Source organism: Clupea harengus, chromosome 11 (assembly GCF_900700415.2).
Source record: "Clupea harengus chromosome 11, Ch_v2.0.2, whole genome shotgun sequence".
Taxonomy (NCBI): Eukaryota; Metazoa; Chordata; class Actinopteri; order Clupeiformes; family Clupeidae; genus Clupea; species Clupea harengus.
The window spans coordinates 4,848,963-4,865,115 of record NC_045162.1 but is presented as its reverse complement, the minus strand read 5'-3'; the positions used below and the strand labels follow the sequence as shown (position 1 = coordinate 4,865,115).

Below are 16,153 nucleotides of genomic sequence, written 5' to 3'. Positions count from 1 at the left end.
TAATAGGAATAAAGACAGGACCTGACAATAGAACAATTACATATTCTGTATATCTGTTCAACATCACAATAATTGACATTCCGTGAGGTCATTTAACCCGATCATTAACAGTCATGATTCAAACTAATCAACAAGATGGCTTCTGCAGTGCTGACCTATTTCAGACTGTGCACAAGCTGCAGCAATCTGTCAATAAAATGTACTGTGAGTAATAGGAGTCATGCTATGTATTCTGAGTATACATATAATGAAAGCCTATTCTTTCCTGTAACCCGTTTCTATATGCCTAATGTACAGCAATAGCTGTACTTTTACATATGTTCGTATTCCTAAAATGATGGATTAAAGATGGATTCATTCTTTTTTAATTAATCAGAAGTGTCAATGCCCTTTCAGATCGATAGATAGATAGATGGATACTTTATTAATCCCGAGGGAAATTTAGGACTCCTGTTAGGACAATTGGTTAGGGAAACTATTGCACCTGTAGTCTGTTAACCAATGTCTGTGTCTCCAGTTGTATCAGTTTGCATGTGTGCTTCATCACAATGCTTGGCAAGAGAGCTCTCCTGGATGAATCTCTCTCCACATGTCAAACAGCAGTAGGGTCTCTGTTGCCCCCCGGAGGCTCTGGCTGGGGGGCTGCAGGAACTGGGGGGTGTCCCTGGGGCAGCCAGACTGGACGGGGCTGCTGGATGCTTAGCAGTCATGTGACGCTCCCATGTTCGAGGGTCAGTGAAAGTAATGTGACAGTAGATGCAACTCATGGAGATGCTGCCATTTTTGCGACATTCTGCAAAACAATAAATATAATAAAATATTCTGCTTAACAATATATATTGGCATAAAAGGTTAATGGTGCTGATAAGGTAATAGCCCTTACATGACACAAATATATATTAGAATTACATATCTGAATATGACTTACTACACCAGTAAAGATGCCTATATGTCTCAGATTCACAAACCTTCTACTTGATGGCGATCAGCCATGAGGTTCACGTTGCTGTCTGGGGTGCAGTCCTGTGAAGGGTCCTCAGAGCCAGCTGTGGTCAGTGACCATTCGCTGTGTGTGCGCTGGTGGGCGGACAGCAGGCGCGAGGAGGGGAAGGTCTGGTCACAGACGCTGCAGGCGAAGAGGGTGTGGCCTCTGATCTGCTGCTCATACTTGGCGGGGTGCTTGAAGCGCAGGTGCCTCTCTGCCGTCTCCGCGTCACGGAAGGTCATGAAGCACTGCAGGCACTCGGGGGACTGGAGAACCTGGGCTACACAAACAACAACAACAACAACAAACAGTGACAGATCATCAGCTGTGTCAGAGGTCAGAAATGCGGGTGTAAATCATCTGGTGAACTGGTAATCCATAGATCATCAGAAAGATTATCAGCGTACTCCCTAGATTAGTGAAGTGAAGTGTAAATCTTCAACTGATGATAAAAGTTATGAAGGTGATAACAAGGCCATGAGGAAAATTCAACACAGAAGAATTGCACATCCATACCTGCCAGATGTGCACAGGAGGGGACAGCATCCCCACTGCTGTCAGGTTCTTTGGTCTCCTCCCCCTTGCCATCGGAGTTTACTGACTCATGCTTTTGGCCCTTCTGATGAGCCGCGACTGATGTGCCCTCGCGACGGCAGACTGCTGCTCGCGTGTGAAGCCGGCGGTGAGCGGCTAACTTCTGGAGGGTTCTCAGGGTGCGGCCGCACACGCCGCACACGTAGTGGGACTGACCCACGTGGCTCCGTTTGTGCATGATGAACGCCGTGGGCCTCAGGAAGCGATCGCCACACACAGGGCAACAAAATTCGATCCCTTTTGAACTGCTGCTCTCAGGAGCAGTGCCCACCTTGCCACCCTCACTACCCATAATGCCCATGCAGCAGTGGCCTGTCAGCTCCCAGGAAGAGCTGAAGCAGTGCTGGCACAGGCGGCATCGCCACAGCGCGTCTACGCCCGAGCCCTCAGCCTCCACAACAGAGCTGGGCCAGTCCCCTTCCTCCCGCTTTCGCCTCTTCCTCTTCTTACACGTCCTGTTAACTCCACTAGGGCTGTCTGGGCTATCCTTAATGGTATGTGCATCTGCAAAAGTAACATATAGCATCTTTCACAAAACTATCAGCAATAGGCATACAAACTTTCTTCATCTTCTTGATAAATAAAATCCTCTCAATATTATGAAGACAAATTAGATATGATAGTCTAAAACAAAAGTCTAAGATAATTTAATTAATTTCATGAGATTTATAATTTCAATGTGTGTAGCTTCCTTATTATAACATTCTGTAAGTTAGCAAATCAAATTTTGATACCTGGATGTGAATCGCAGCTTCTTCCCGCCTCCTCATAGTTCTCCTTCTTGATGAACGTAAAAGATGACCAATGGGGATGTCTGGCTACACTCACAGCCTCCTCGTCCTCATCCTTTACGTTCACCATCAGACAGACCGAATCCAAACCCCTATCCACGCAATTGTTGTCCATTGGATGCTAAAGTAAAGGGGTCACCGCCGGGGAATGTGTAATCATGAATTTCACGTAATGAAATGCAACAATCGTCATCAGCTGCTACATAAAGTAGGCTATCACATAACCTACGTCTCTGCTAATACGTCCGTTTTTTCCACATCTTAACAAAAAACAGCGGCTGACGACAGAAGTAAATCGTGGTGCTTAATAAAAACACGCCTGTTTAGTAATCTGGTTTGTACAGTACCCTAGCTGTGGTTTTCAGCAGTGAATGAGAAACATTTAGCCTAGTGACATGCGACATTCTCCAAGGTAGCGTTATTTCCCTGGCTGTGATAAAAAAAAATCGAAGTTACTGTCGTGTGAGACAAAAACATGGCTATGACAAAAAGATGAATTCCCCAGCACTGAATGCAACCATAGATATAAAACAATAAAATAATAAAACAAATATTAAAAACATAATCAAACAAGAGGTATGAGAACAGATGTACACCAAAACATGTTTTTTGCTTCTTTTATACATACCGCTGTATTCAGCTGCTGTGTGTTCTGTAGCCGATGCATCTCTTATTTGACACAATACCCGCCCCTTTTTCGGTGCAGTCGTAATGCTTTGATATACCCGCAGATACATTTTAAGGGCGGAAGTGTTTTCAATATGCCGACGAAAATGGCAAAGACCTATCTTAAACCTAAATGACAGTATGAAAAAATAGGTCAGCGTGAGAGTATCCTACCTATTGGTAAACTTTGTCCATCACAAGTGCTCACACACAGACATAAGCTAGGTAGTAAATTAATCGATTTTTTTTCTCGGTTATCTTAAGATGTTCCTAACCGGCTATTTAGTTGAAAAACCTTGTTATACATATGTGTATAGGCTATTAAGGTAAAACATCTTGTTATACATATGTGTAGCCTATAGGCTATTTAGTTGAAAAAACTTGTTATACGTGTATAGGTTATTTAGTTTAAAAACCTTGTTATGTGTAAAGGTTATTTAGTTTAAAAACCTTGTTATGTGTAAAGGTTATTTAGTTTAAAAACCTTGTTATACATGTGTATAGGTTATTTAGTTTAAAAACCTTGTTATACATGTGTAGACTATGTAGTTGAAAAACCTTGTTATATACATACAGTATGTGTATAGGTTATTTAGTTTAAAAAACTTGTTATAAATACATGAGTATAGGTTATTTAGTTTAAAACCCTTGTTATACATACATATTTGTATAGGCTATTTAGTTTAAAAACCTTGTTATTCATATGAGTATAGGCTGTTTATTTTTCTGCAGATTTCAAAAGACCAGGACATACTAAATGACATTTGCGCTGACCTCTATGTTGAAGAAACGGGTTCTAAAGGGGAGTTCCTGTCTCTTAAGTGAAGGCTACTAAAATTCGCTTCTGACTTACTCATGAGTCATGACTGCCATCTTGTGGTCATTTGTAACATCCAAATGTTACAGGTAAAATGTGTGTCTTTTGTTGACAATGATGTTTTCACCAACTATAATAAGGTCATCGTAAAGGAACAGGGAGAAGATCAAAATAGGTCAAATGAATAATGTCTACCAATACATACGTGTATTCTGTTTAGTTTCAAGCATTTTATGCTTGTGTGTTTGCATTGCCTATAGGGACATAGCACGGAAGGCCTGAACGAGACTAACAAGACGCACGGGTTGCAGGGGAAACATCGAGCAGAATACTCTTTTTGGCATAGCTGCAGCTCTTACCAGAAAACCATAAACAGCAGATAAATGGTATCAACTTCACTCAGAAATTTCAAACTAGTCAACGTTGTTAGTTCAGGATGCAGGGGAGAGGCAGGGGTCGCTCTCTCTGTAATGGTTGCGTTAGACCGTCAAATAAGCCTAAAATAAATAATAAATTGAGCATGCACTTCTACATAAAATTTGAAATAGCCAAGAGTTAACCGAGTATTCAATAAAAAAAAAACTGCTGTAAAGAATAGAAATGTAAAGAGAATCCACACAGAAAAATTATTATTTCCCTTTTAATGCATAATATCTACAGCAGTAAGAAGGAAATTGAACTCATTTGTATGGGCATATAAGAAAGACTGAGGCCATTCACTCAAAGCAAAAAAGGTCACTTTATTTAGTAATTTCTGATGCTAAATCTGATAAATGCCCATGGGACATGTATCAGAAATGTTATCGGGTCCTTCTGCTCCTACTGTAGACGTAGGTTTCATCACTAGACAGATTTCCATAGTATAAACAACAGATGTAATTACAATCTCCATGATATTTTTGTAAACATAAAATCCATGAATCCCTACTTTGAGACTCTTGAAACACAACATTTGCACACACACACACACATTGGTGTAAATGATGTGGGGGAAAAAGTGAGAATGAGAAAACATTTTGTTTAGTTTTTTTTTTTTTTTTAAACCTCTCCTCTTGCATGTAGCAAATAGTGCTCAAAGAGCTCTGAGACACCAGTGAAAACAGCCCCACAGTCTGCACAGCTGGAGCCAGTGCCTTTCTCCACCACAAACACATGATCTTGGGGAGGGATGCTCTCCAAAAGATGCTGTGCACTCATGGAGGCTTTTCCATAGGTAAACAATGTCTGCTTCGCCAGTTGCCCTTCAGCAGGCTGAGGACTGGAACTGGAATGAGGAGTGGAGCGCAGAGGTGGTTTTTGGAGTGACGTACTTATTACCTGACCAGTCTGCGGGCTTGGCTGTTTCGGCTGTCTGTTATGTGAAGGCAAAGGATCCAGGGGAGGCGAGACTTGAGGGTTTGCAGAATGTGTTGTAGTGGAAAATGTTTGTGTCTTAGGGTCTATGGTTAGGCGAGGACTGGTTGTGTTGGTGTACTGATCTCTGTTTAGTTGATTCTGGCCTCCAACCTCAACCTCCGACAGTTTGTCCTCCGAAAGTGAGTGGCAAAGCTGGTGCTGGAAGAGCAAATCAATCGTCTTGACAGTAAACTCGCATTTTGCACACTGATAAGGCATCACACCTGGCTCCTCCTCCTCCTCCTCCTCCACCTCCTGTTGTTTAAAACACGTCTGGCTAACTGCCCGGTGTGAAACACTGTGCCGGTCCAGCGTCCTCTGTCTGCTAAACCCCTTCCCACAAACGTCGCAAATGTAAGGTAAAGTTTCTTTGTGCCAGTCGCGCTGGTGCGCTCTCAGGCCTTCTGAATTGGAGAAGGTCAGCGGGCAGAGGGGGCACGCGTAAGCGTTCAGCTCCGGATGTTCTCGCAGGTGGTCTCTGTACGAACTGACAAACCGAAAGCCCTGAGTGCATCTGGGACAAAAGAAGCGTCCCTTTTTCTGCCTGTGGACTCGCTGATGCTGCCAGAACTTCCTCCAGTTTTCCAATGTCTTGCCACACCCACAGGTGTAGCCCTCGCGTCGGGAATGAGTGAGCATGTGGGCTCGGAGTCTCATCACGTGCCTGAAGAGACGGCCGCAGCGTGGGCAGAAATACTTCCTTGGGTCTGGCTTCTGATCCAAATTATTCAATTGAAATATGATAGGACTGATGGCTGATGCCTTTTCAGGATGTGCATAATCATCAATTGAGTTGGTCATTAACTTAATGGGACACGTCAGCAATGGCAGTTGTCTGTTGCGGTTGGTGTTCTGCTCTTGAGTTGCGCTTCGTTGAAGTTTGAGTTTCGGTCTGGCAGAAGTTGTTTGCACGTTTGTAAGCAGCTTTAGTTTGGGAAGGCTCTCTGAAAGCGGAGACAAGGGACTTTGTGGGGTAGAGGGGCTTGGTGAAGAAGGGCTGTGAGGACGAGACAAAGGAGGTGAGGGTTCAGTGTCTGTGGTCTTCTTTTGTGTGCAATAGAAATGGTGATCCTGAAGCTCAGACGGAAGGCTGAAAGTCTCACCACAACATTCACAAGCATATTGCTGCGTATCAGTATGGGACTGTACATGAAGCTCATACTGTTGTTTGTCATTGAAGCATTTGTGGCACAGGTGGCAACGATAAGCTACAGCTACGGAGATGGGAGCTTCACTTTTGTTTTTGCAGGCGTGTACCTTGAGAGTCCCTATTTGGGAAAAACCCCGGCCACAATTAGGGCACACATAAGGCTTGACTGACCAATGTATCCTCTCGTGGACACGAACTGTGGTTGCTTGAGAAAAGGACTTGCCACAAACTTTACAAGAAAACGGTTTCTCGCCGCTGTGGACTCGCATGTGAGTCTTCAGCATGGAGCGATAGCGGAACCCTTTGCCACAAATGGGACAGGGGCAGGATTTTCCTGACTCCTGGATGTTTGGAGTGTCGTCATACCCACTCAAGTGTTCATCTTCTTCTCTGCTCGTCTGCTGGTGGGTTTTGCGGTGCGTGCGGTATGTCGCCTGACTGGAGAACTGCACGCCACAACACTGCATCCTCCTGATCCCATCGTGGATCCTCATGTGAGCATTAAGGTTGGACCTCTGAGCGAATGCCTTGCCGCATATTGCACACGCATGGGGTTTCTCACCAGTATGAATCCGGCGGTGGATGACATAAGCAGACATGTGAATAAAAAGACGACTGCAAAACTCACACTTCACAGGGCCTCTTGCCCTGCGCTTTCGGCCACCTCTGGTAGGTGGGTGGTCAGACTGAATGTATCCAGTGTCAGACCTAGTAGCACGGAAGCTCTTATTGGTAAGGTAGTCATCAGATTTGGGATTACTCTGCTCAGTGCTTTTATCTAGCACATCAAAGCCTACCACAACAGGGGTCACAAGAGATGAAATATCAGACACGTCCTTTTCTGGTGGTCCAGAAAGGTCTGGACTGGTCAGACTAAACGCCTGAGAAACTTCCATGTTTGAACCAGAATCAGATTCCAGCTCACCATCACTCGGTCCCGTTATGTCTGACTTTTCTACACCTGAACTTTTCTCATCGACTCCACTGTTTTTGTTTTCCAACTGTGATTTCATAGCGGCGCCATTTTCATCCTCTACACTGTCCCCCACTTGACTAGGGCCAGATGCTGCCTGAGGTTTCACAGAGCCTGGCAGGGCATCTCCAAAACTTACAGCCAGTTCTGTTTTGTTACTATCTACACGAGGTTGGCTGTTTAATGGAACCGATTGAATATTATGGATTCTCTCCACACTAGAGAGTTCTTTTTTGATGTCTTGTCTCCCAGCAAGTAGTCCATGGGCTCTCCTTTTATCCTTCCACCATGAGCGTTTCCTCCGTTGTTTCCGCTTAGGCCCACTGGGCTGGGAGGGTAATTTTGTAAGTGCATTTGTTTTTTGCTCCGCTATCAGTTGGCCTTCTTCTTTTACACTGGACAAAGACTTGTCTACACTTTGATCGCACGGCATGGGGCTTAAGGTGTCACTTTTCTCATCCTCTGTGTTTCCCAAAGTAACAGGCGTTTTCTTTAAGTTGAGTAAGGCCTCTGCCTTCATTCTTCGAAATCTTTTACTACGTTTGTCTATTTTTCGTGGTTTTCTTAATTTGGTGTTACTTGAGACACCTTCCTTGACTGTATCAGAATGACAGGCTATAGAATCACTTTCATCTTTTTCAGATTTCACATCAACAACCATGTTGGTCCGTTTCGGCTTTCCGGGTTTACGGGTCACCAGGATGCCTGGTGAGGTAGCATTCGTAAGCAATTCAGTTCGTAGCGATCCCCTAGCGCTTACACCAGTTTTCTTAGTTTTAAGGCGTGAACAAAATGTTTCTTGAGCTCTGATTTTTTCCATTCTAGCTGGCTTAGTAATCAACTTCTTCTGTAATTTTGACTGGTTAATTGGCACGACTACTTTGACTCCTTGATTGTCGTTTTTTCTTGTTTTATTTAGCTTATTTCTTCCAGGTGACTCATTAGATTTGAGCAAAACGTGTTTCGGGGGCTTCAAATTCAGGGCAGGCGAGTCAGGTACATTTGAGGAAACTTCTGGACTTTTTTCCCTCAACTTAATGCCTAAAGCTTGCCGTTTCCTTCCCATCGCATGCTGTGAGTGAACAGGTTGACTGTGGCCTGACCTGTGTTGTGAAGGGATTGATTTTAACTTCTTTGTCTGAGACGGACTCTTTGTTGGGTTGTTTTGTTGCCGTTTTGTCCTGCGCGATTCATTTTTAGATATATCATCCTTCTTTTCTTTACATGCTCTGCTATACCTTCTCAAGTCAGCACCGCCATCTTGTAGGCCATGCTTTTTTAAACGTTTGTGAGGAGATTTAAGGAGATCAAGAGGGAGTGTCTGCTTGGGTGCTGTGGTGTCCAGGGTAACACGCTGCGTCTCCAAGGCAGACAATTTCTTACAGGGTCGGCCAACTTTGCGTGTTACTTTGAGTACACATTCCTCACGCTTGTTCGTCTCCCTCCACTCATCTTTGGGATCCCTTGTATTTCCTTTATCAGTTTCGCAGATATTTGAAACATCTTTTTTGATTTCAGGATCTTTCAGAGTAATTTGTGATGTCATGTTTTTCCCACTACGTCTGTTTTTGCCTCTTGTAATTAGAGCTACAGATACCTAATGCAAATTTTCTTTCTAAATGTTTTGCAGGTGTTTATTTTCCTTTTCATAGACACTCAGTCTATATTTGGTGGTAGCCTCTAGAGTTAACTTTTTTCTGTGTACTGGAACCAGAAATGAATTGTACACTTTCTATCTTTCCAGAGATGGCAATACAACTGTCATCTCTGACAAAATAATGATTCGCCCTTTTCATGTCCAAATCCTGTCCTTGCCTAGTCCCGCATTGTCGTCGCCAGTGCTAGGACAGTCCTTGGTCACTTCAGCCGCAATGGTTGATGTCGTCACAGGTGAAAGCCAGATCAGGACAGAAGCAAGGCCTACAGAGAAGGGAAAAAGATCATAAGTATTTCCTCACAAAATGGTTCTGCAATACATACACTCTCTTGGTGGCCCTTTCAAGTTGTGCTCTTGAGAAATTTCATACAGATTCTAAAGGCAGAATTGCTCATCCACCAGTATCATCTCGAGTATATCTATAAAATCTGTGGTGAAAACTAAATTACTATAAAATTACTATATTTACTGTATATATATATATATATATATATATTACTATAAATGACTGTCATCATAAGTAATTACAGTAGCAATATACACAAAAAACAATGGAATTAGTTTCCAACGTAAAGTTTTGGAAAAGCAATTCAGCCTGGTTACTCATTCATTAGTAAGTACAGTGCATTCAGTAGTATTGAGACACTTTTTTCACATTTCATGTTGCAGCCTTATCCTAAAATCATTTAAATGAATTTTCTTCACTCATCAATCTCCACTAAATATCGTATAATGACAAAGCAAAAATATGATTTAAGATTTTTTTTTTCAATGCAAATGTATTATAAAGAAATATCACATTCAAATAAGCATTCAGACCCTTTACTCAGTACTTGGTTGAAGCATATTTACAACCCTTTTGCTTTGTCACCTCGAGTGTAGATCGATGAGGGAAAAATAATTTTAGCATAAGGCTACAACATAACAAAATGTAAAGAAAAGTGGTCTGAACACGTTTTTAATGGACTGTATTATTACACAGGTAATCATAATGAGTTGCTCAAATGTGTTTTAGTAATAACTCTGATTGCCCTAAAGGCATTTATTATTTTAAGTCATATATATATAAGTCCCATATATCTGAGATCTTTATTATAGGTCACATCATCTAGGGCCTTGCCCTGCAACACACTGACTTTTCCATAATGCCCTACTTCCTGTTGTTAGCTTTGGACCTCACTTGCTTCTTCTCAAATTCTTAAGCATTTATAGATGTTGACTCAGCACATTCACCAACAAGCATTTATACACATGACTCATCACATTCACCAATGTCATGCAAGCACACTCGTATTCCACATTTTGGACATTGTGGGATGATCTCCCATGATGTTTGACTTTGCAAGCATGGAGCTCATAAATTCCTTGTGATGTTTGCTGTGTTTACAGATGCACATTTTTGACCTGCATTTCATTACTGGCAAATCCACAAAGCAGGCAGTGTTTACTTTGCAGTTGACACATGATGTGGGACACATTATTTTAAACTCTAAATCCATTTACGTGAACATTTAGCCTAGTTATTTAACAGCTGTGCTATACTGGTGTATGTGTAACCAAACCTGGGTTTATGTTTAACAGCTAAAGCAGGTTTGCCCTAACCTGTGATTGAGGAGTGCAGTCAAACTACACAAGGAGCGACTTCCACTACTAGGTGGTGTCCCTGCCTCAAGAATGAAATCATTCACCTTGGCCTATTCTTTCCTTTCTATCATTCTTCAACTACACATGCGTAAGGCTAAAAACTTTACGGGCCCCTGGAAAATCTCAACCCCCACAGTCTAAATATTATATATATTCTTTACATGGCCTGGCATGTTCCAGGGTCGAGTGCTGGGCCTTCTTGCACATGTGGAAGAATATCAGTGGCCGACCATCCAAACCACCATACTAACCCTACCGGGCTTACATCTGACCAGTAGGCCTGCTACCTGGGAAGTGAACCCATGCCCATGTTCCACCCGGCTATGCAGAATCACTGTGATTCAAAACAATTATGCAATGCAGTTGTAAGTAATTTACTGCAAGAATGCAATTAACTGCAACACTATTGATACTGTAATGGCAATCCATGTCCCAAAGAGTTGTGAAAGGGTAATTATAGTATATGTTTGGAAATGCATGTCCACACAAGAAATGTCACAGGTGATGGGGCAGTGTTATTTCAAACAGTCTTGAGGTTTTCAAATCGATCTCTATTAGTTTTTTGAGGACACATAAGACACGGACAGTTCGATGAACTGGTGGCTAAAACGATAGTAAACATTCGACCACTTCTGAAGACAACCTGAAAGACGACCAGAATCTGTTATGTCAATAGCTTTACGTAACGTAAAATATGGTTATCGCATACCTTCCAATTTATACACGAAAACGCGCTCTTTGGTTAGTTTGCCATTAAGTCAGTTATTCACCAAAACGAGCATACTTCAAGACTGAGCATGCTAGCTAGCCAAAGAACAACCTTACTTATGGTCAGAAAACAACACCTTTAAAAATCTCAGAAGAGGCAAGAAGTTCTGCACAAAATGCTATAGCCACACTGCTACCAACTACGCATTCATGTTCTATTCTTTCATAATAGGTAATCAAATCCTTTACCATTCACCATGTCTGTTTCGTAACTAATGCAAATCTTGAATATAAATGCCCTGTTGTGAAAAACATACAATACGCATGACTTTTCTGACATTTCATTGAGTATTCTTACCAGACGATTTGTCAGCGAGCAACATACGTAACTAGCTGGTTAGATGTGCACATCCACAACGAGTGACTATAACCGAACACCGACGAACGTTTTCTAGTTTGCATATTCTCCTTTGTCACAATTGAAACTACAAATCTACATGCTGCTAGACTGTCGTTAGCTTGCTAGCAGTGCATTTCATGGTTTGCTAACCACATAGCATTTTATTAGCTAGAATGCATCCGCGCAATAGCGGAAAACGTCTGCTGCGTCATAGGCATGTATAGAGGAATAAGCATCCCAGTCTGCAGGTGCTGTTCTATAGCGATCAGGGACCCAACTCTATTTTGAAGATTCGTGGGCTATTGCAAAGTGGTAGATTATTCAGCAGAACGAAGAAGGGGGAGGGCATGTGTTTCTTTGACTTCTTGATTCAGATTTAAGGTTAGGGTTAGTGCCCTCACTGGAGGTTGAAGGAAAACATAAACTTTGACAACATGTATGTATTTTATTTAAACGGAAGTTTCATTCCTAAATGGGTCAAGTCCCTTCATGTTCACAAACACCAAACAGTACCTCGTACTGATATTTTCTGTCATAACGGAATCCAAAAACAAATTCATAAAAGAATCACATAATACATTTAAAAAAATGTAAGTGCAATGTCATTTAATTTTCTAAATCAACTACAACAGTTGTACCAAGAGATGAGCCTGTACTGTATCTGTCAGACTGACACTGTCTGGCAAAAAGCAGTGCAATCTTGCATAACAAATGTCATAGCTGGTATTCTACAATGACCCACTTCACGCCCCTTCCCCACTCAAAAAATAAAATGCATGTTGCATGTTCAGTACAAAAAGTGTTTTCCCCTATAATGGATCCGAAACTCTTCAAGCATAACCAACCTAGAAACACACAATGTTTCCAGAAAATCTATGTTTGCATTGTAATCTTGCATCTATGTTTGCATTGTAATCTTGCATGTCAAAAAGAAACATTGAACTTTTGAAACATTTTGGCAAAATTGTTACAATATTCAGATAAATTATACTGAGTCTACTACTGTAAATATTTGCAGCAAACCATGTAAACGACTTTAGATATTATGAGGCATTTACTTTCTGTAATACAGATTGTAAGTCTCCATCAAATGTTTGGACATTCATTACACTCTGCAGAGTATCATTTCCAAATGATCTTTTGATGGCCTCAATCTCCTCCCCAAGAGTCAAACGTTGGTGGGGAAATGATTAGTAATTGAGGGATTTATTGCTGCATCGTAACTCCCATCATCAAACTCTGCTTTAGTTTGCACAGCAACCGAATTAAACAAACCAGTGCAACTCAACTCAGTGGGCTCTTCTTTCATATTCTTAAGCACTGGTTCACATATCTCTGTGTTATGGGAAGTCTGTAGTTGGAGTGTCACCATCCCATCCGATTCTCTCGCCGCCATAGAGCAAGGGGCTGACCCACTAAGCGAACCTCTGTAACCATCTTTGAACTTGAGATCCCTACTCTGCAGTTTGTCCGGCCTCAACAATGTCACTTTTCTCTTGCAGCAGTGCCGCCCAAGCATCTGTGCTGTTCTGAGATTCTTGCCACAGATCACGCACCTCAACTGATTCAGAGTGCATTTTTCTGTCTCAGTTTCCAGCTCCCTCCTTTCTTGCTTTAAATCTTCTAATCCCCGTGCCACCTCCATCAGTCTTCCCTCAGCCACACTTCCCCCTGTTACATGTGTGATCATCTCCAAAAGTGCTTCTGGCTCCCCTCCCCCAGTTTTCATCACATCTTCCACTGTTCGATGAAGCACCTTCCCATCCGGCTGAGGCTCCGTGTGTTTCACCATTCCATTGATCACTTTCATTCCTAGCACTTCAGTTTTCTTTTCTTCAGGTTCCCGAGACTTCACGATCACCTGTCCACGTGTCACTGATGCCACAGCCTTTTGTGTTATCGATTCTGTTAGTCCTTTATTCATTACAGTCTGTGGTGAACAAAGCACATTTCTGCTCCGATGCGCTAGCTTTAGATGTAGGTTCAACTGCCACGGTTGATAATAAGTTGCAGCACAATGTGGACACCGTAATAAGTTCTCTTGTTTTTGGTCAATAACAGCTAAATCACCAATGAAGCACCTTGTTGTGAAGCACCCTGTTGTGAATCTGTCTCTGCGGCTTGCGTAATGCCGACCACAGTAGTGTTGGTAGGAAGGAGAAGTGGTATCGAGCAGCAGGAGGCCACAACGCAAGCAGCCGTAAACATATGTAAAGGAATGAGAAGCAACATGTTCCATTAGATTTTTCTTGGCCCTGAAAGTGGCCATGCAGGTCGCGCACATATGTCGGGCCCTGGCAAGGAACTTCCTTTTGGTTCTAAGTAGCACAACTGGTTGAAATTTCCAATTAAGATTCACGGTGGCCCCAAGCTTGGGAACAACCGGGGTTCTAGGTTGCTCAGGAAGCGCTGTAGAGGGCATGGTTTTTGAAGAGGAGTCGGGAGGAGTCACGGAAGCCAAGGAGGACGCGGGAGAGGTGATTCGAATTGTAACAGGGGACACATATGACGTGTGAGCGGCCAAAAGAGGTACATTAATAAAGGCAGGGGTCACAGGTGGTGCAGGTTTCCTCAGTGCTGCAAAGGCCATAGACAAGCTAGGGTTCTGTGCTGGTCGCAGCTTCTTCTGCTGCTTCCGATCGATGCTCCGAAGCATCCTCAGCTTCCTCAGCTTCATCTCCCGCAGCCGGGCATCTTGCACTCTGTGCTTCACAAGGCTGACATGATTCGACTGGAAAGGGTATGTGTCACTGTGACCATTACGATGGTAGCACATCGCCTCGTAATCAGTGAACCCCACTCCACAGTTGCAGATGAAGCTGGCTGCGGGGCATGCATGGTCCTCCAAAGACCCTTTGTCTGGAAACGTTCTCCCGCAAGCAATGCATACAGGGACGGGCTGTATCTGGTTGGATGTGCTCGGGGTGGTGGAAAAAATCTCCTGTGGCCTCTGGATTCTTTGATGCAACAGCGTTGCCATGTTGACATTACTGGAAAACATGAGACACACCAGACGTTAGGCTTGCGAGTATATCATCTTGTCACAGATCAATAGACGTCATCAATATACGTACTCGATGTGTAGTTATCCTAATGGTCTGACCCCCCAACAACGTTTTGGGCTAAACACATTTTTTTAACGTGTCATGGCGGTGGTCACCCTAAACCCAGACCAATCCTATTTAATAACAGTTCTGACATATCTGTTTCTGTGTGAACATTGGAAGGATATCTGACTGACAGGTAAGAATGAAGTCATGCAGCAACATAGCCAAAGCGCTTTATCCAATAACCAACATGAATACTTCCAATTATGATGTATGCGTACAAATATCACATAATCATGAAGGCTATCTAAAATGTTTTACCACTCACGCTACATGTTATGAAACTTAACATAGACGGATGAACATTACTAGTCATACCATGTCTCACAGCTCTGTTCAATAAAGGCTAGCCAGAGAGAAAAGTGTTTAAATACAAAAAATAGGGCTACTTAAGCATGCATCTTTATATGTATAAATGTAACGTTAACAACTTACGAAACATATGTCCGCACTAGACACCCGCCATTTCGTACAAGGAGAAATTATTCTCGACATTGTAGTCAGATGAAGCACTGATCTCAGCAGTGCCACTTAACGTTGTGAAGTGTAAAAACTATCAGTGGTAGAAATGCTCACGTGTGATGTATCCAGCATGTTTGGGAGGTGGATCGGTATGCCTGTGTCTCAGTAGACCCTTCATGACAAGTTATCTGAAACAAGCAGTCGGCATCGTGATGCCACTCACCTTGTGCAATATATGAGCGTTCACAAATGCGACCACTCGGATATGGTGGAACAACCGATAGTACCGCTTAATTGCACGGTGTTGCTAACAAAAACATAAGCAGTGTTGACCTCCGAGATCTACTCCTCCCATGAAACGATTGCAGTCCTCGACACACTTTGGTTTGTGTAAACTTCTGTAGCTATCAGGACCGTTGCTCCACACTCGTTTACTTATCACTGTTCTGACTTTTTACTTGTCTATAATTATCACCAGTTAGTCTGGGAGTTCATTGGAGTGCTTTATTCCTCATGCCGTGCATGAGTTCCGTTCGGCTAGCAACGATAACCCACAATAACCCCAGGAAGTGAAACTAAACGAGGAAGTAAAATGAGTTTGTTCTATCAAATGAAAGGTTTTAACAACAAACAACCCTGTTAATCGACTGGGTGATATAAAAAAACTTTTTTTATGGAACGAGTTTTATTGTTGCATTTGTCATAATGATCGGGAAAATAGTTGAAAGCGTGTTTGAAAGTTATAGTAGCCTATTTGTCATTATAAAGTCCTAATCTGTCTACTCGCTAGATCAGACTTTATAA

General features: G+C 42.5%; 3 protein-coding genes across 3 annotated transcripts; all 3 read right to left on the bottom strand.

The window, feature by feature from the left end:
- Nucleotides 1-32: 32 nt before the first annotated feature.
- LOC116222320 (zinc finger protein 135-like) lies at nucleotides 33-3,180 on the bottom strand. The gene is made up of 5 exons (XM_031575938.2): nucleotides 2,999-3,180; nucleotides 2,314-2,491; nucleotides 1,502-2,083; nucleotides 969-1,265; nucleotides 33-793 (listed from the first exon to the last, which is right to left on the bottom strand). Exons 1-5 carry the CDS (start codon nucleotides 3,035-3,037, stop codon nucleotides 495-497), a joined length of 1,395 nt encoding a protein of 464 aa, XP_031431798.1. The 5' UTR covers nucleotides 3,038-3,180; the 3' UTR covers nucleotides 33-494.
- A 1,393-nt stretch (nucleotides 3,181-4,573) lies between these two features.
- On the bottom strand, nucleotides 4,574-12,144 carry si:dkeyp-84f3.9 (zinc finger protein 62 homolog). The gene is made up of 2 exons (XM_012818180.2): nucleotides 11,739-12,144; nucleotides 4,574-9,291 (listed from the first exon to the last, which is right to left on the bottom strand). Exon 2 carries the CDS (start codon nucleotides 8,915-8,917, stop codon nucleotides 4,892-4,894), a length of 4,026 nt encoding a protein of 1,341 aa, XP_012673634.2. The 5' UTR covers nucleotides 8,918-9,291; nucleotides 11,739-12,144; the 3' UTR covers nucleotides 4,574-4,891.
- Nucleotides 12,145-12,205: 61 nt separating this feature from the next.
- Nucleotides 12,206-15,910, bottom strand: LOC116222357. Its single transcript, XM_031576052.1, has 2 exons — nucleotides 15,573-15,910; nucleotides 12,206-14,770 (listed from the first exon to the last, which is right to left on the bottom strand). Exon 2 carries the CDS (start codon nucleotides 14,758-14,760, stop codon nucleotides 12,949-12,951), a length of 1,812 nt encoding a protein of 603 aa, XP_031431912.1. The 5' UTR covers nucleotides 14,761-14,770; nucleotides 15,573-15,910; the 3' UTR covers nucleotides 12,206-12,948.
- Nucleotides 15,911-16,153: the final 243 nt, after the last annotated feature.

Coding starts and splice junctions, on each gene's coding strand:
- LOC116222320 (XM_031575938.2), bottom strand. CDS start 3,037: ATGCATCGGCTACAGAACACACAGCAGCTGAATACAGCG. Junction 2,084..2,313: donor AAGCTGCGATTCACATCCAG/GTATCAAAATTT, acceptor TTACTTTTGCAG/ATGCACATACCATTAAGGAT. Junction 794..968: donor TGATCGCCATCAAGTAGAAG/GTTTGTGAATCT, acceptor ATTGTTTTGCAG/AATGTCGCAAAAATGGCAGC.
- LOC116222357 (XM_031576052.1), bottom strand. CDS start 14,760: ATGGCAACGCTGTTGCATCAAAGAATCCAGAGGCCACAGGAGATTTTT.
- si:dkeyp-84f3.9 (XM_012818180.2), bottom strand. CDS start 8,917: ATGACATCACAAATTACTCTGAAAGATCCTGAAATCAAAAAAGATGTT.